This window comes from Macrobrachium rosenbergii, chromosome 13 (assembly GCF_040412425.1).
Source record: "Macrobrachium rosenbergii isolate ZJJX-2024 chromosome 13, ASM4041242v1, whole genome shotgun sequence".
Classification (NCBI taxonomy): domain Eukaryota; kingdom Metazoa; phylum Arthropoda; class Malacostraca; order Decapoda; family Palaemonidae; genus Macrobrachium; species Macrobrachium rosenbergii.
This window is the reverse complement of record NC_089753.1, coordinates 25,440,868-25,460,408: the sequence shown is the minus strand read 5'-3', so window position 1 is coordinate 25,460,408 and position 19,541 is coordinate 25,440,868. Positions and strand designations below refer to the sequence as shown.

Below are 19,541 nucleotides of genomic sequence, written 5' to 3'. Positions count from 1 at the left end.
ATTTGCATTCTTCCTGTATGCTCTTCACGCCCGGCGGTATTTTGTTGTATAGTCTTGGTGCGCTAAGTTTTGGAACTGCATCCGTACTTTTGTTATCCCTAACTTGTAACCTTCCAACCCTTTAGAACCAAGCACATAGATCCTTTTAGTAAAGGACGCTGTATTCTTGATTGTAACGTTCTTTTTCTCGTTTTCTTTAGCGTGGAAGTCCCATATAGTGTCTTATATTCTTCGTCAATATATTCATTGTTAGGCCTATGTATGACTATTTCCAGTGATACCTATAAATAATTTAATATTTTTGTTGGGAACGAAGTATAGCCGTGCCAGTCTGAACGGCGTAAAAATGTGAACCCGAGACCGGAGTCAGTAACTGGACAACAAGGAACTCACTCACTCTGTTAGAGGTTCAAGACAATTATTGTTGTCCTTGGCCAGAGGTTGAATGCCTCGATGTCTGGAGGGTAATCCAATGGTATTCAAAAATACGCCGGAACATTTCACAATCTAACAAAATTGTTACAATTCTCTGCATATAAATCTGCAGACTTTAGCGAATAACAATTTGGGTTATGTAACGATGAGAGAGAGAGAGAGAGAGAGAATCGGTTATAATTTACAACTCATGACACCCGAAACATTATGTCGTTTTCTTTTGAGCAACTGTGCAACCAAACTGGCGACCACGAAGAGGAAGAAGACCAAAATATGAATATTAATTCGAAATGAGACGTTGCCGCCCCTCTTTCCAACATGTCTTGCACATTTGGGATTCGGACAATTCGAAAATGCTATTGCCCGCCGTTCGGTTCCCTGGGAAAGAAGTTATCTTGATAAAAGGAAACCGTTAAAATATTGTCGTGTTCGGCTTTTCATCGAAGTCGGTTAGATGAAAAAGCACGATTTTAAAATAGTTTTTTTTTTATTTCAAAAGATTTTTTTCGGAGGTTCAGACAAGGTATGAAGCACCACTGAACCTTGACGCTGTAGATGATTGAATATCGTAGACGGTTCAAGTTAGCTAACATTACTAGAACAGGTTTCGTTTATGAAGTCGCCATTACCTTTAAGAGACACCACGATCAAAAAAAAAAAAAAAAAGAGCGGCAGAAAAACGAGAAGAAAACAGATAAAACAAAAAGTCTCCGAGATCACCGATATTGACGCCATTCAGGAGGCGGCTTCGTTCGTTTGTTTTGATCGATACCGAAATAGAAAATCTAGGTGTACCTACGGGACACCTGTTGTCCTCGTAACTAAACCACCGACATAGACGAATAAAACTGAAGATCCCCACAGCCGAAAGACGCCTCGTATCCTTAATGCATTTGCCGATAATTCGAACAGTCGGCTTTTTTTCCAAGCCGCAGCGCGCAGGCTCGGACGTGACGCCTTCGAGGAGGAGGACGCTGTGTCAGTGGGAATGGTCTTTCCACGTCGAACTTTTCTCTTTTTCCTGGTCGACAGGTAATGCTGCCGTGTCCCTGGTCACCCACCCGACGGGTGAACGTGCCCCGCGCGTGCATGCCCTGCCCAGGACGCCCGTCCTGCCCCGGTTTGCGAGATATTTCGGTTTGTGTGTCGTTTTCGGCGGAGAGGGGACGCGCCCATAACAAAGGGGGCCGACCGTGGCCATTTTCCCCATCCCCTAATTACCGCCGCCGCCTCTGCCGCCCCGCGACCTGTCGGCGGTCGGACGCTGTTTTAGCCGAACGGCCTCGTTGGTTGCAACACGAACTACCCTGCAGGAGGGGCTTGAGAGGTTGTTAATTAATTTTCGGGGGTTTTTCGTGAAAGGTCGGGTCGGGAAGCCGAGTGGCCAATGGCGGTAATTGAACAATGCCTTCGGTTGTTTGGACGTCGGGGGAAGCCCGCGTGTGATTTAACCCCCTCGCCAGGCGGCCGTTCTATTTATCAAGGGTTTCTCTACGTTTTTAACCGTTAAATAACTAGGTGTCGGAGGTCGTTGGGCGGAATTAACGCTTCGGAGGCCTAGGTCAACATGGCTTGGGTTGTAGCCGCCATAGACGAGGTGCCACTTAGCGTAAAGTATTAATCGGCTCAAATGTCGGTACTTTAATTCCTAACCTAATAAACAAGCTTTATAGTGTATTTTATATATATATATTTTAACTAATATAGTCATTAAATGCAAATTATTGTTTTTGGGGGGTTTCCCCCTCTAGGCCTATATCCGCCGATCACGGGAACCTCAGAGGGGGGCGGGGTTGCTTTTAGGGGGTTGGGAAACCGGAAATGAGTAGGAATTGCATATATCACTTAATCTCTAGAGACATTAAGCCTTTATAGCCCTGGTTGATGCATAACGGTAGACCTAATAGGAAATGCAGAATATGGGGTCAGGCTACTATAGGCCTACAAGGCATTTTTGAAGGAATATAACCTAATCAGAGTTACCTTGACCTAACCTAACCAAGTTCAGGTCGTTTTGGCAGTCGGCCCATTTACGTGTAAAATTGGCACCTTGTTTAGTACTAACCCTTTGGGGATTTAGGTAAAAAATTAAAAAATTACGATAAAGACCCTAAACGTAACGTCGTATGTTGTTTTGGATGTTAGAGACTAAATGACTTACGGCTAAAACGACCAAGACCGACCCAACCTTGAATGCCATGCTCTGACCTGGCGGGAGGGGAGGGGAGCTTTGCCCCACCCAGGACTCCCTAAGTAAGCTGTGACCCCTCCCACTGCTTTCTGTCCCAATACAATCACCAAAACATTAGTTAAACATCAAAAGCATTCTGGTATTTATTTACTTATTCGTCGGTCAATATTGGAGTTTTATTGCCGTCACCTTCGTAAGTCTCCTCAACATTAGTCTAGAACTTACGCTCAAGTCTGTCACTTCCTGTAGGAGGGTAGTGCCGTCAGGGCACCTCCCATGGTGCAATGTAGGCATTACTCGAGGTTCTTTGCAGCGTCCGGTAGATCTAAGTAGTGGCTCCGCGGCAGCGATTTCCTTCAAGCTTGACTTTTTCTAAGGTTTTTTGGCTGCTAATTATGGATTTACCTTCAATTTTTGTCACACGAATGTAATTAGCCCCTGAAGTCCATCCAACAAGGGGTTTCCATACGCGATCTTCACAAGACAGAGCACGGGTACGTTTGGTTGGGATGGGTCATATCCTGTCTGGCAAGTGCAATAACATGTTGATATATGGGTAACCCCCCCCCCCAGGCCAGTACTAAACACAGTGAAGGGACGTTCCATCCCCTGATGCCAGTACTAAACACAGCGAAATGTATTTAACTCCCTCCTGTTGGCAAATGGCTCCCTCTTGTTTTACCCTCCAGAGGGCGCCTCCATAATGTAAACATGTTTGCTCCATTTCTGTGATCTCCCCACCCCAAAACCTCAAATTTCCACAGTCCCCTTTTGCTGTTGAGTAGAGTTAGGGGGCAAATAACAGTTGGCCGACAACACACAAACTCGCCGCCAGTATCAGAAGCTCTAAAAGTGTAGAAAAAACCAGTTTCCAAGGTAAAAACAGGCACGGAGCCAGTACTTAGAATTACCCAACGTCCTTTGGGCCACCAGCTGAAACCCCTTTCATGTCTAGTACCGAACCTCCGTTCATATTCTTCTTCTGTCTTACTTTCCACCCTCTCTTAACAGTTGTTTCATAGCACAGCTGTGAGGTTTTACTCCTGTTACACCTTTCAAACCTTTTACTGTCAATTTCTGTTTCAGCTCTGAATGACCTCAGCTCCTAGTGCTTGGCCTTTGGCCTGAATTCTATATACAGTTCAAATCTGTCTCCTAGATATTTACTATCTTTTGTTAACGCTTTGATATTTCCCAATGGGGCCATTACTAAATGCAACACCCATCGGAGTGGTCTTGGTATTTATGTAAAAATTAAAAAAGTTACAAGAGGGATAAGTATAAACTAACACCTCTTCAATATAACCTTACCTAAGGCACTAAGTCCTTTCTTAGGGAGCTTTTCCCCCTGTACCACTCCAGTGTGACATAAAGCATTATAAAATTTATAAGTTGCAGGGATGCAACGTAAGCTTATAGGTCACTGGATCCTTAGCAAAATTTTGGGGGGTGTCCCCACTCTTTCCTCCTAACCTGAGCTGCCTTGTCCTGTGACACAGTATCCTTACCTGGCCAGCTGGACCTTCTTGTTCTGACCTTACCAAGAGCACCATGAATTGATGTAAAATAAAGAAATTCATCTCAGCCTTGTGCCCCAATCTTAACCTGGTCAGAGGGGCCTCCCCAATTTGTTCTGATGAGAATGCAAACCTGAACTTTCATGAGTAGTTTATCAGCACAAGCAGCGCAGCAGGTTGTCTCGACTTGAAATCCTATTGCCAAGGCCAGTGGTCTGGCATGACCTTGTTCACCTTTCCTCCCCAACTTTTTTCTCAGTTTTTTTAGTTTTCTTTAAAAGAAACTATTGTGCCGGCTTTGTTTGTCTGTCGCCACTTTTTCTGTCTGCCCCCAGATCTTACAAACTACTAGGCTAGAACTCTGCAAATTGGTATGTTGATCATCCACTCTCCAATCACCAAACACCAAATTACAGGCCTCTAGCCTCAGTAGTTTGTATTTTATTTAAGGTTAAAGTTAGGCATAACTGCATCTGGCAACAATATAGGATAGGCCACCACTGGGCTGTTGTTAAAGTTTCATGGGCCACAGCTCATACAGCATTATACCGAGTCTGCCAAAAGATAGATCTATTTTCTATGTCCTTGATTATATGCTATACAGACAACTTGATTGCGCTGAAGAAATTTTGGTGCATTTTTTACTTTTATCATTGAGCAGCAACACATTCCATGCTCTGAGGTTGGGAGGTGCACAGCTAGGAGGCACACATTTCTTACCTCTTATTCCGTATGTCAGTAGTTGACTCTTTGGCTCTTTGAAAACAAGTATTTATCAGCAGAAGGGTTTATGTTTCAAGTTGATTAGTAGTTTTACATATGTTAAATCACTTAGGTTCTCCATTAACACTTCTTACCGAAAGGTGGTTGTTGATTGGTAAACTGAAGTGGGAATTTATTACATAACAAAAAAACAAATCTCCCAAAAGCGTTGTCACTTCCCAAGAATAGAACAAACATCTTGAAAGTGAAGCTTGTCACTTCCCAGTTCCACCAATATTTCCTATAGAAAAATGGCAAAATAACTTGTTCAACTAATTCGGACATTTAATTCAGTGTTGGCTGACACTTTTAAGTATCACATAGTATAGCTCATATGGGAACTGTCAAAGTCATTAAAGTTTTTTTGTAGGAATCTTGCACAGGTTTTGTGTTTAATCTAATGTGTGTGTGTGTAAGCTGGGGTTTAGCTTAGGTCTAGTCATACTGTAGGTCTCTTTATCTGCCAGATAAGGTTAGGTTAGGTAAGATGAGGTTTGCACTTATGACTAGATGCTTTCCTGTCTGTTATTAAGTGCAGAAAAAATGCAGAAGAGACCCATTCATTATTTTAAATTTTCCTTCAGTTGTCAATTTGTAGTTCTTTAGTTTACATTTACTGACATAACCTATTTTCTATTGTCTAGGCACTTTTTTTTTATTTGTAGACATCTACCCTGTAACCTGTAGTAACTCCACCTCTACCTGCAACAATCATTAGGGACCAGTGGGAAACTGGGATTTTTAGTTTGGGTAAACCAGAAGTTGAGGAAATGTACCATCATGAAATGAGAAATATGTTCAAAACATAACGCCAAAGGCCAAACCTCTTGAATAATAGTCTGGTGGGATGTTTGTCAAGTGTTATTTAGGCCACAGGAATGCATCCAAATATGACCTAACAAAGGCGGTTATACACTACACTATTTTTATTTTGCTGAGGAGGGGCCAGCTGATAAATGAGGCATTTATGTACTGGGATACAACCTAACGTACCTCAACTTGAGACACCGTGTTGTACTTGGCTTGGTGCAGGTTAAATTACCATAGTAACCTAACTTAGGATACCATCTTCTTGAGGTGGGCAAGGTTGACTTTTAACTTCACTGAAAAGCGTGGCTGTTTTTATTTAGAGAGATTCATTATAACCGAGGCCTCTTTAACCTAACCACCTTATACAGTTCAGGGTTGTATTAATTACCCTGCTGATGCATTCCCCACCCCTCTCCCATTTGCTTAGAACGTATGCTAAGTTGTGGGCTAGTTTGCCCATAGATATAATCATTCTTAACCATAATGAGTATCTGCTAAATTTGCCCAGTAGTCTAAAACAAAAAATCCCTTGTCTGCAAACTGATTTTGTCTCAAAGTTTGTTTGGGTATAGTTTTACGGCCATGTTGCATGTATTGTAAAAGTTTGTGTTTATTTAAGGAAATGTGTAGGACTAAAGTTTTATTTTTTTCATTCCAGATGAGAAAAAGATAGCCAAGATGGATGGAATGCTATCACTTTATTGGAATAACCACAAGGCGACATTCTGTCACATCCTAGCAACTCTCAGGGAAAAAGTAAGTCTTTTATTCGAAGATTGAGTTGGAATGACACTCCTGGTTTTTGAGTGGAGTCCGTATTGTGTGGTATACAATACAGTAATATTCATTTTTAGGTTACAGATGTGGCATTTAGGTTCCAGATGTGGCATTCTTAATTGCAGTAAGGTGGATTCACTGTTATGAAAAACAAGAATGCAAGGGTGTCATGTGAAGGTTATCGTAAGTCATTGCTGTGGTGTAATGGTTTTTTTTTTTTTTTTTTGTTGAATATTCAGTTTAGCTGTAAAAAAATTTTTATGTCTTTTCCCATGATGTGAAGATTTTAAGGAACACTGTACATAACTTCTTGCAAGAAACTGAATATATATTTTATTTAGTGGAATGAGTGAATGAAATTTGTTTTTCATTTCCTTTGAGCTGGAGGGGTTATTTCTTGTATCAGTTTTTTCAGGTCACCATTTAGTTTGTTTAGTATTATGAACCCATGGATTATGCATCCCTTTGGCCCCCAGCTGCAACCTCTTTCATTCCTTTTGCGCTGCCTCCGTTCATTTTCTATTTCTTCCATCTCAGTTTCCACCCTCTCCTAACAATGGTTCATAGTACAACTGCAAGGTTTTCCTCCTGTTACACCTTTAAAGTCTAATTTTTTCTCAATTTTCCTTTCAGTGCTGAATGACTTCATTGGTCCTAGTTCTTGACCTTTGGCCTAAAATTTTATGATCCATCCATCCCATGGATTGCGGGTGGCAGGCTTCAGGCTGTCCAAATTTTAAAATATGATCAGAGTAGTTTTTTTTTATTACCCTAGAACATAAAAGTCAGTTATTGAATCTCACGATCTGTTAAATTAAAAAAAAAAAACCTTGCTTCGTAATATAATGTTCTAAGAAATATGGGATCAGTATTTAAAAAAGTACTCTAGACAGAAAAACACCATTTTTGTTTGAATTTGGGATGAATTTTGCACAATGTGGGTTAAGATTTGTATTTGAAGTGTTTTTCATTGTGTCTGACATATACTGTACATGTTTTCCCAACACATTAGAAAGAGTGATTTGGTTATATTCTCACTGTACTGCAGCATTTAGTATGAATCTCATTGACAATAAAAATAATTACTGTATTTAAGAAAATTCTCTCTCTCTCTCTCTCTCTCTCTCTCTCTCTCTCTCTCTCTCTCTCTCTCTCTCTCTCTCTCTCTCTCTCTCTCTGTCGTATGTTAGAAATTCAAAAATTCATTGTATACACAACTTTTTATTGATGCAAATGTTTTTATTTCCAGGAGCGGTACACAGATGCCACTCTGGCTTGTGAGGGTAAATTTTACCCAGTGCATAAGTTGGTGCTTTCAACATGTAGTGAATATTTTGAACTTATGTTTGAGAATACTCCATGTAAGCACCCTATTATAGTGTTAAAAGATATAAAGCCTGATGAACTAGAGGCATTACTTAGTTATATGTACGCTGGTGTAGTGTCAGTGGCGCAAAATGACTTAGCTAGATTAATAAAAGCAGCCGAGCTGCTTCAAATCAAAGGGCTTGCAGTCCCTGATGAACCCCCTAGCACGGAAGACAATAAAAGACCCCTCTCCTCTAGAGACAGTAGAGAACAAAGAAGTCCTCAGCCAAAGAGGAGAAGAAGAGAGGAAAACGGTTCCTTGCCCTCGAATAGTCCTAGCACCTCGCCTAAAACCTCTCCGTACCCACACGATAGTGAATCTCGAACACATTCTAGAACGTTAAGTGAAAACAATAGGTCAGAGCAAAGACAAGATTCTCTAGATCCTTCAACCTCGCAGGAATCATCTGAATCAGATGTTAAGGTGCGTGTTTTACGAAGTTGTTTGTAACTTGAAGTTTTATTCACGATGTTCAGTCAGTGTACAACTTCAGTTGATATGCTTTTGCCTGTGAAGATTAAATACCAGTATTGTTCAAATTAATCTGTTTGTTTAATTTTTGTTGTGTTTAATTTTTGTTGTTTTAACTAATAAGCATTTGCTAGAAATTGGGGTTAAGACTTCTAAAATGCAGTATCCAAGTATATTAATTGAAAATTTTTTAATAGAGACTCTATCGTAAATTAACTCCTTACAGGTTATGGTTGATGAGACCCTAGTCAAAGAAGAAGCAGTAGAGACTATAGATGACAGTCAATCCGAGAGGTTAGATTTCATGCCACTAAGTGATCCGGGTTTAGATAACCCAGGTGGGGAAGATCCTCTAACGTCGAATAAATACGAACAACCCGGAGGGTTGTCAGGTCAGGCACAACCCATAGCTGATGCAGTAGCAGAAGCTTTAGCCGGGCCCTCTGGAATGCAAGGGGTAAGTTAATTAGTTTTAAAAAGTCCATTTGGTTTACAAAAGTGTACAAAGAATTGGGTTAGATATACGTAAGCCTCAAAACAATTTGTAATTTTAATGCCTGGCAGTATTGTGATTTAAACATTTTTAAGGCCAGTGCTAAAGTCAATTCACACAAGTTGAGAATTGTTGTATCATGTCATGGATGCTTTCAATGAATGAACTATAGTTTTGTAGTGAGGGCCGTACAGTTAGTGCCGCCTGTACTGGCTGTTGGGAAGGAAATAAGTAAATGGGTGTACACTAGTCTGTTAACTTTTTACTAATTTAACAGTTAGTATACTCAAATACAATTAAGTTACTGAAACAAAAAATTTTCCCTCTTGCAGTGGCTCGGCGTAGGGGACATGCCCAGTGGCTTCTCATCCGAAAATTATGGGGGTGAGGGAAGCCAAGATGTTCACGGGAGCCCGGGTCAAGCAAGTGGCCCTCAAGCACAACAGAGGGTGAGTGTTCACTTTAAAATTTACAGAAAAGGAGCCATTATGTAAATAAGTTTCATCACTTAATGATCTAGTTTCCATTATGTATGAAGGTCTCGGTAATATCCTGTTCCAGTCTCCAGATGAGTCTTTTATGATTGTTTTCTCTTGGGTTTTACCCTCTAACAATTATAAGGTTTATTTTATTGGGTCTAGGCTTGCATTCTGTGAACTTACAATAACATCTCTTTTATCTGCATTATTAGAGCTAAAAGGGATGTAGACAGCTGTCAAGCACTCACAACGTGATTAAATTGCTGCTCTGACTAGACTATTCAATGCTGTAGCTTTACGTTATCTAATGCATACGAAAACTAAGTTGCTCAAAATCCCTATCATGATACACAAGACTGTGTATCATAATCAAGACCTTGTGTGGTCACACACAAGTTAACAAGTATTGGATGTGTATACAGAATTGAAATGCAATAAATGATGGGTAAAAAAAAAAAAAAAAAAAAATCAGTACAGTAATCACAAATGTTAATGTAACACCTGCCTAATACGCTGGTTTACCCATTCTGTAGTAAGCCATCAAGGCTTGATAGTTATTGTTTATCTGAAGCCCATGGCTGGATCTGTTTCTGATTATCCAATGTAAATGAAGATAGGCATAGGTTATGCATTTTATATATAATTTGCAGAGCTGCTTTTGAAAAATTTTCACTGTCAATAATTTTTGACAAACTTGCAGATGATCTGAGAGTGTGATTAAGATGCCTGTTTAAATACAGTAGAGGAAAGTAGCGGGACATGTTAATTTTAATCTTAGCTATGAAAGGTTTTTCTTTTGTGAGTCGTAATCTTTTGCCAGAGGCTCATGAGTACTCTTCCTAGTATCTTAATTTGACAGCAAACAAAATGCAAGTTTTGAGCATATTCAGCAAGGAAAATCCTAAGACCCTGATTATTGTTTCATCGCTGCCCCATTAATCACATGGTGCCTTATTTCTGTGGATGGGAAATACCCAGCCACCGATACCTTTCCTAGTTGAGAAGCCTGTACCCAGACCTAGCTTTGTTCTGTGACTTGGAGAGTCTGCATAGTTTGTCTTCCAGGGAATTTCTCTTTGTTGAGTTAACCTTTGTTTTTGTTTTGCAATTTGTTGCTTTCTATTCTCTTGAGATTGCTCTTTGTTGCCCTGTTATTTTACTTTCTTTTTTTTTTGTCCAGTGGTTTTTCAGTTCTTTAGGTTTGTGTTTCCTGGCTAGGTTTAAATTTTCTGTATTAATTTTTATCCGATGTTTATTATTTGATTCTTGTTTTCCAAGTTTTATAGGCTAAGTTGCTTGGCCAGATGTATGAGATTATAGTATTATTTCTTAGTGGTCTGGTAAAAGTACTACTGTTAATTTTTGTTCTAAAAAAGTTTTTCTGATGTAATTTCTTTATTTTAGTACTGCCAGTAAGTCTTTCTTTAGTGAGAGTTGCCCTTAAGTTCTGTTGTGCATAGGCTGTTGTGTTGTTTTCTTGTTTTGTGTCCCCTTGGTCTTCTTGACTTGTGTTCATTTGATAGAATTTTCTGTAATAGTTTGCAAGTCTGTGATAACATCTCTCCCTCCCTATTTCTGTCAGTCAAGGAGCAGGTTTCTTTGGATTTTGTTTTAGCTCCCACCATGCCTCACTCAGTGAAGTCTTGAGGTTGTTGTTATATTGAGAAGAAAGAAGAGGTTCCCTCTCATCTTCTTGTGTTGTCTTTTCTTAGCTTCTGAAGATTCCTTTTGTGCCAGAAGACTGTCTACCCCACCAACAGTGCATATTCATGCCAAGGTTTCTGTTACTCCCAGATGGTTATCCCCTTCACATTGCCAAATATATCCTTTACCAGGATGTCTTTGAGCCTTTGATCTTTTTGCCCCCACTTCTTCCACCTCCAGTCACCTCTCCTGTTATGCTAGCTCCCAGTGCTGTGGTTTTGGAGAAATTTTTGGAAGGCCTTCTTAGATCATCTTCAATGTCAGGGATTTCATGTAATGAAGTGAAATAGTCATGACCAGTGTTAGTCACCCTTTTGGTTCCTATCTCAGCAAGCTTGCAACCTGCACAGGGTCGTTATATATAAACCTGCCTCCTGCTGCCATGGATTGCACCTCAGTTTTGCTGCCTTCGATACCTGCCTTTTTTGAAGGAAGATGTGCTTTTCCTCTGCCTTTTTGCCTGTAGTTCCTACTTCCTTTTGTTATACTACAGCTTGAAGATATTCTTATCCCAACCCTTAGAAGAGTGACTTGAGTTCATTTCATTCCTCTCCTCTGATTTAACCAGGTGTCTCAGATTGGTTGTTACCTTCCTCTACTGTGAGCGGGGGATGTGTTGTCTTACGGAGTAGCATGGATCATATTTTTCAGTGTTATATTGACCAAGATCGTTTCTTGAGTTTAGCTATGCTTCCCGATTTTGCTTTTCTAGTTGATGATGTGGTTCTTCACAATTGTGTCCATCAGGGCAGTTGGGACAATTCAAGCAACTTCAGTGTAATCACTTCAAGCCTGCTATAACTATGGCCAGCTCTCTTTGTGGATTGAGCCCATGAACTGTTACATTTCCATGTTGTTACAGTACTTTCTTGGTGTACTCTTCCAATAAATATAAACCATCTCGCAAGAAGAGGTACTCTCCTTTATGAGTGGTCTAGCCTGCCCCAACTACCCTGTAGACCAGCAACTTGTAACTCTTCAGAACTTTATTTGAAACTTCCTCAATGCTTTTTGGCAATCTCCATGCCTTGGCTGGCATGGTTACACAGTTGATGAGCTGGTTGTCCTTTGGACTCCTTTCTTTTTACAACCCATTCCTTTTCACTTTCTTAGGGGCTGACAGGTCAGGAGGGCTCTCTCTTTTTACAACCCGTTCCTTTTCACTTTCTTAGGGGCTGACAGGTCTGGAGGGCTCCAGTGCTTGGCTTGATAGCCTAAATTTCATAAGTTAATCAACTTTTCTAAGAATGCTGTTGCCACAACTCTGTCATCTGTGCCCAAGGCATGATAATTGTTCCTTTTGCTATCCATATTTGAGAATTTTACTTCATATGGGTAGCCAGAAGAAATAAATATCAGGAATACAGTATCTTTTTGCTCATTAAGTGATTACTAGGGCTTATGTTGAAATATTATTGATGTCACAATTGATGGTAAAGGTATAAAAGTGCCTGCACTCTCCCCTTTGGCCTTAAAGACTAATTTAGATCGTGCCATCCTTCAAGTAGTAATGTGGAAATGACAATTTACCTTTATTAAATGCTTTTTGAGAGTAACTCAAACATTTGGAGATCTTTGTTAGAATTGTTTTGTCACAAATGGTCATGCTGCTGAGAGGAAAAGAACGGTATCTTTCATCCAACTCCTCGTGGCTTTCATTACCCTTCATTTACCCTTCACTTTGGCAGTCTTGCAAGGTTCAGTTCTCCAGTTTACTTGCCTTTGGGTCTCAGGTTCCTGATGAGTGCTCATCTTCATTCTCATGTAAGGAACTTGAGTAAAAAATAAGTAAAACCCATTGTTCTGCATTCGTCTTCAACCTCTCAGTTCTTGAGGTTCTGCTTCCCCTTCTGTGCAAATAGAACACCACTTGTGCCTCGCGAGAATTTGCCAGTGGTGTGGGAAAAGGTGCTGATTTGATGGTTTTGCAGGTTCTCAATCTGATCCTTTCAACTTCCTAGGTGATGGTTGACCTCTACCATACCCAGGGATTGACCGGACCATTGGTTCTGTTAATTCCCGTGATGTTAGTTTTGGCAGATGCCCCAGCTTGCCAGGTGTATACGAAGCAGTTACTATTGACCTTGGTTATTTTCAAGTCCTCTTTTAGTACTTGGCCTGTTCCATCCTCCCAAACCCATGAGCTCACTTCTTTTTCCTGCTGCAGAGGATGAAGCAGTGTTAGTAGCAGAACAGAGCATTTGCAATGAGTCATCTGGATCTTGATAAATTCAAGTTAGGAGCTTGGGAGACAAGGGTGTTTTTGTCCAAAGAATTAAGGCATTGTACGGTAGGTGGGTTTTCTTTAGAAAACTTCTGTCAGATTTTTTTGTTACTGTAGTAACGTGGTTTGACTTATAGTTCATGGGTTTTTCTCTGACTATTTATAGGGTGTATTTTTTCATTAAGGAGGGGTAAGTTTATTGAGGCTTCAAGATTCTTGGGGGGGGGATAAATTTGAATATTTCTTTGTAGTATAGAGAGGATTTTTCAGTAATGTTGTTACGGAGCTTGGACATTACTTCTTCCTAGTGAAATCTTGTATAGTTTTGGAAAACTAGTACAGTCCTTGTGGTATTTGAAATAGAAACCATCGTCTTAACATAAGCTTTGTTATATCTGCAGATACACCACAGTTTGCGTTGTAGAAGAGTTGTGTATTTGTTTCGAATTTAGATAAGTCTTGAGATTGTTAGTATAGTAACAATCTTTGTGTAACTTTTTTTTTTTTTTTTTTTTTTTTTTTTTTTTTACTGAATCATGGATTTAAATTCCTTGGGTAAAGTATGAGAGTAGGAAGGCTTGGGGAGGCCCATGAAATTCTTGTTGTCATGGACCGTTAATCATTGACCAAGGGATGGCTTTACCCGTGCAGGTTTGGAAGGAATTTGATGAGTGTTTGGTAGGTTTTTGAGAAGTGAGTGTATCTTGCTTCAACCCATTGCAGGCTATTTGCCTTGTGTCTAAGCAGATATTCAACTCATATGTTTTCTTAGGTAACTGTACTGTAGTACCTCGATCTTACATGCTTCGAGTTGCATGAATTCACAGACAAAAACTTTACATTGGAACCTAACTAAATGGCATATGTGATTTTTTCACAGATGCGACATTTGCAAAATTATCAAGAAACCCTGCAGAAGTGGTTTTGTTTAAGTTTTGAAGTAATTTATAAGTTCTCGTGCTTTTGTTTGTAAAATAGGTTTGAAAAATTTGCTTTTTTTGTGTGTGTGTGTGTGTGTGTGTAAATACTGTATGATACTAGCATACTTCACTTAAAATGCAAAATCTGTCAAAATTGCAACAAATGTCAATGGAACACACACACACACACACACACACACACACACACACACACACACACACACACACACACACACACACACTCTCTCTCTCTCTCTCTCTCTCTCTCTCTCTCTCTCTCTCTCTCTCTCTCTCTCTCTCTCTCTCTCTTTTGGAGAAATTAAAGAGGTTGGATGATAGTATGCAATATATACAAGGATATAAGATATGAGACATTAAGATATCATACTACAGGGAGAGGAGCACTCAGTCAGAACAGTACATATGAAAGTGTCAGCTAAAGACCAGTAGAAAGGCTATAAAAAAATTCGTTGAAAGAGCATAGGTAAAGACCAGGAAGATACTTGAATTCATATACAATTTTTCTTTTATTTTTAAAAGTAGTTTACCAAGACCATTTAGTCACCTTTCAGACAACATGGTGCCATAGGCAAAGGATTTGCTCTGAATTAAAACCGAATGCGAGCAAGATAAAAGTTGCAGGATTGTGAAAAGTGAAAGGCAAACAGAATGCAAAAGGTGACTGAATTGTTACTAAAGATTCTTTTGTGAGCATATAATGTAACCAGGCGCACAGTGAGTTGCATCCCTAGAGGGGAATTCATGCAGAAAATGCATCGCCTGAGAGAGAAAAGTTGGAGAGAACCTTTCTAAGAAAATCTTGTAGAAAGGCCAGTGACCCTTGCCATTGGTTTAACCCAAGTCTGCCTAGTGTCTAGAGTTGAAACTGAAGAGATGAAGCAAAGTGCCTTAACTTTTTCTATCATCGTGCTGCCAGAGGTTTTTGGTTCTTAGCCTGAGTTAGGCCACAATTTTTGGTTGTGGCTCCGTCTTAACCTAAAGGATTGTCAGCCTCGTCCTCTGAGCTCAGGGCCTAAATTCAGGTAATGCCTGCTGAGCCAGCTGGACCTAGTGCTCACTGAAGGGCAAGGTTTGGTTGGAAAATAACAAAAGTTTAGGAGAATACGGTAGTCCTATGCATAGTATGTGCTAGGCTACCTCAAAACCCTTCCTTAACCTCATAGTAAAAATAAAAATAAAAAAATTGAAATTGGTGAATTTCATTTACTCAGAGTGGGTGAACGACTGTCTGAAAAGTTCGTAGCCTAGGCTTTAGAAAAGATATGTTATGACCTATGGCAGTGGTTCTCAACCTATTTTGGCTCATGCACCCTTTCACCATGACAGTGTCATCCCCCTTTAAAATTTCCTGCCTCATAAGGCGATTCCAAGTAACATGCAACAAAATACTAACACAAACACAAGCTAGCAGAGAGAAAGCCCAGCGTGACCTCTCAGTAGTGCAGACCGATGCGCACTGCGTTTTGTGTGGTCCTAGAGCCAGTTTGAGCCTTCCAATGCGTTTCCTGTGACCCTGGGATGGCATGCATCAATAAAATACAGCTTGATGTAAATAGTTTTACTCAAGAAACATTTGTTATCTCTACAATTTTTGCTAAGTAGTTGTTTGAGCTCCTAAAGTTGTTTATATTTAGTGATTTGCCCTTTTATAAGCTCGTTAACTGTCTGAACTTTGCCACGTGAAGGTCTGCAATGACTATTTGATGATACAAGATGGGTTTGGAGTTAGGTTTGGGGTAACAGCTGAAGATCCCCATAGGGGGTATTACTGTCAGTGCATCTCATGTGGTGCACTGTATGCATTACTCAAGGTTCTTTGCAGCGTCCCTTAGGCCCCTAGCTGCAACTCCTTTTTTTCGTTTTTACTGTACCTTCATTCATGTTTTCTTTCTTCCATCTTACTTTCTGCCCCCTTCTGATATTGTTCTGTAGTGCAACTGTGAGGCTTTCCTTCTGTTACACCTTTCAAACCTTTCTACCCTCAATATCCCCTTCAGTGTTGAATGACCTTATAAGTCCCAGCGCTTGACCTTTGGCCAAAATTCTATATTCTATTCCATTCAACAGCTTGAGATGGCCTCACCTTGAGATTTAATTATTGTATATTCTCTTCAGGTGCCAATGCACATGGGTTGTCCACAGTCTATTGACAAAACCACAAAGCTATAGTAATAGTCAGTAAAGCTTTTCTCAACAATAATAGTAATTGGTAAAAGGTTAGGTACATTTCATTTTTATGTGGAAAGTGTAGGATGGCGTATGAAACTCAATTCCTCGTAAATCAAGCTGTTATGGGGGGAGGCAAAGGGTGGGTAATTAGGAAAGCTGTTTCTTGAATTGGTGTGCTTAACTTTTATATCTTGAAATGACATCTTATTGCACTGAACTTCATTGTCTATGATGTTGAAGGTGTTCTTTGAGATATAAATTGAATAAATATCATTTTAGTACTATTGTGATTCATGAGATAATTGTCTATTTGCTGATTTTATGAACCCATGGCCAGCATTTTGAGATGCAAACACTTCAGTACATAAAATATCTGCACTGTTTATGTATTCGTTAGGTTATATTGGGTGATTCCAGTGATTTGATGTGTCAGTTTGGGGAGCCAATAACTGAAATGATTGCCTCTTAGCCAGTCCCCCCCTCCCCCCAATACCCTGATTCAGACCTGGACTCAAGTTCTTCATTGGAGGGGTGGGTAGAGCTCTCGGCTAGCACGCAGTTGGCCCAGCGTTCAACTCTCCGACCGGCCAATGAAGAATTAGAGGAATTTATTTCTGCTGATAGAAATTCATTTTTTGTCATAATGTGGTTCGGATTCCACAATAAGCTGTAGGTCCTGTTGCTAGGTAACGAGTCGGTTCTTAGCCACGTAAAATAAATCTAATCCTTGGGGCCAGCCCTAGAGAGCTGTTAATCAGCTCAGTGGTCTGGTTAAACTAACATATATTTATTAATCAGACCTGGACATAGGTTAGCCTACTCTCCTACAAATGTCCTCCAGTTTAAGTTAAATTTAAATGAAATGCACATGATTGCTCTTTTGTTAATTTCTATAACATACCTGATAATAATCCATTACGGTAGTTTCAAGTCGAATTACTTCTCGCAATACTTTGTTTTATCCATCTCAATGAGCTTGGATAGCCTAGACCAGTGGTTTTCAACCTTTTTGTGCCCATGGCCCATTTTTGCCATCCCTAAAAATTCATGGCCCACTGCCCTTCAGAACTGTGTAATGATGATAATAGGACCATTATAAAGCATTTTCCGGACACTTTATTAGTTTTGCAATTTCATTTATGGAATTATTTTCCAGAACTCTTTATTAGTTATACATTTTCATTTATGAATGAAATCACTGGCCTGCAGTTGCTATAAATAAATCATGTGCATTGAAATCAAAACTCAAATTACATTTTTTTACCTAAGAAATTAAGCACTGGCCAGCATTTACAGTAAATAGATTTAGTGCATTGTAATCAAACTCCAATTACACTTTTTCATTTATGAAAGTAATCACTGGCCTGCATTTTCTGTAAATGATGTTTCGTTTTTTAAATACTATTTTGAGGATGTCCTTGGCATGGCCCCCTCGGAACTACCCATGGCCCACAGGTTGAAAACCACTGGTAGGCGACTGTGGAACCTGCAGTCATATCCTAGGCTAGCCTGGATTTACTAGGTGTTGTTAAGGAGAAAGATGGTAAGAGATTGGTGTGATTGGACTGCCATTACCATTAGCATTCTCTTTTGGTTTGTATTGTTTATTACTCCTTTATTTATTATAGCTCTTAATCTGGAGAGGAAGGATGTAAAATTATGCAGTTTCAGTGACATGTACAATTTGAAATAATGGCTCCTTTTCTGCTGTATTTGTATTGATTAATGGACATTTCCTTCTATTTGTATACTTTGTTAAAATGCTGAACATTTTGTGAATTATTCTTTACCTTCTGAATGCATCATGTGGCTCATACATCAGTAGGTGACCTCTGTATAGAAGTAGTAGGAAATATTGCAGTGGTGGTGAGTGTGTGGATGATGTGAAATGAATGCGAGTGTGGTCATTGCTACAGAGATGGTCTTGCAGGTAAGTCAGCATCTTGTAGCATGTGAGAGTTGAAATGTCGCTGTGAATGACTGAGGCTAGTTATTACATTTAGCCACATTTCATATATGCTTAGGTAAAAGCTGCTGGGTTTGTTTGGATTTAGACTGGGGCACCCTTTCCATTTCATTATGTTTGGAGTAGTGGTATTGTCTTCGTGATACGATTATACAACAGGTCTCTCAGTTTCTTCTGCTTTAGGCACAGGGGATAGCATCAGGTTCTCCCATTTTTGCCAAAATTGGATAGTTGATAGTTTTGCCTTGAAAGTTTTCTTTTGATATTTGTTCCCAATCTTTATGAGAGCTCTCTTTATTGGCATTTTCACTGCAGAGGGAAATATGTATCGAGAGTGGACTAGGAGATTGAATTACAAAAAGGCGCAGTGAGTCAAGACATTTTTCATTTTAGTAAATAACTACAATAAATTTGTGAGTTTTGTTGATGTGCAGTTTTAAGGCATTTTAGGGCTGTTCAAAATAAATTGAGACATTTCGTTTCTCAACATTTAGGTAAAAATTGTTATATAAGAGAGAAGGCGGGCAAGTTGAAATGGTTTGTCTTTTGGTAGATACAGTCAGTTGTCAGCTGGGTAGGAACTTTGTAATTTGATGCCACTGTAGTTGATTTTGTATTTTCCTTTTGGTTGGTCTAGATTGTCAGTTGAACTTTCCATTTGAAGAAGAATGAAGTAGTCATCAAGACACAGAAGTCACCTTTCCTTCACAAGTAGCTCTCCGCAAATAAGTGTTATTTCACCTCGACCCCTTTAATCATATCAGTGCATCATTTTTGCGTCCTGAAATTCCTAGGCTTATCAGCTTTGAATTCACAGAGGAGGGTTACCCACCACATGAGTGCCAGCCCCACAAATGATATGCATGGGAATACTGCCAACTTTTCAAAAGTCTCAGTATGGTTTACAGTTGTTCACTTCTTCCAGGATTGTGATTCCATAATTTCATGTTTTCAGTTACGCAGCGTACTCTGATCATCCTTGTCTGGATCTTTTAAATTTTTCTTTTTAATCATTTTGTGTTGCAAGTTTTAGATTGCGCTGTTTCAAGCAAAGAGGAATATTTGCTTTTTGTCTACATTACCCTTTGTGTGTTGTTGCCTTGTTAGTGGGTATCTTCAAGTACATCACTCTCGGTTCATTGTTTTGTCTAATTTCTCGTTATTTTCTCACTAAAGTGAGTTTATACCCGGCTTTTTTTGTTTGCACTGTACAACTTCATGTTCCAAGGTTCA

The 19,541-nt window shown here is 39.6% G+C and overlaps 1 protein-coding gene across 50 annotated transcripts in view; it reads left to right on the top strand.

Moving 5' to 3' along the window:
* Nucleotides 1–1,170: 1,170 nt before the first annotated feature.
* The window catches only part of LOC136845056 (longitudinals lacking protein, isoforms H/M/V-like), a 252,234-nt gene continuing 233,863 nt past the window's right edge, over nucleotides 1,171–19,541 (top strand). For 46 of the 50 annotated variants that reach the window (XR_010855053.1, XR_010855054.1, XM_067114850.1 and 43 more), the window contains exons 1-5: nucleotides 1,171–1,467; nucleotides 6,374–6,471; nucleotides 7,742–8,284; nucleotides 8,559–8,789; nucleotides 9,158–9,274. Coding sequence is in view for 48 of the 50 variants with exons in the window: in XM_067114850.1 (XP_066970951.1) it covers nucleotides 1,323–1,467; nucleotides 6,374–6,471; nucleotides 7,742–8,284; nucleotides 8,559–8,789; nucleotides 9,158–9,274 (1,134 nt within the window). In the remaining 2 variants the exon portion in view is untranslated. Of the gene's footprint in view, nucleotides 1,468–1,614; nucleotides 1,763–6,373; nucleotides 6,472–7,741; nucleotides 8,285–8,558; nucleotides 8,790–9,157; nucleotides 9,275–19,541 lie in introns of those variants that run through there. The other 4 variants (XM_067114825.1, XM_067114849.1, XM_067114857.1 and 1 more) reach the window with 4 other exon arrangements.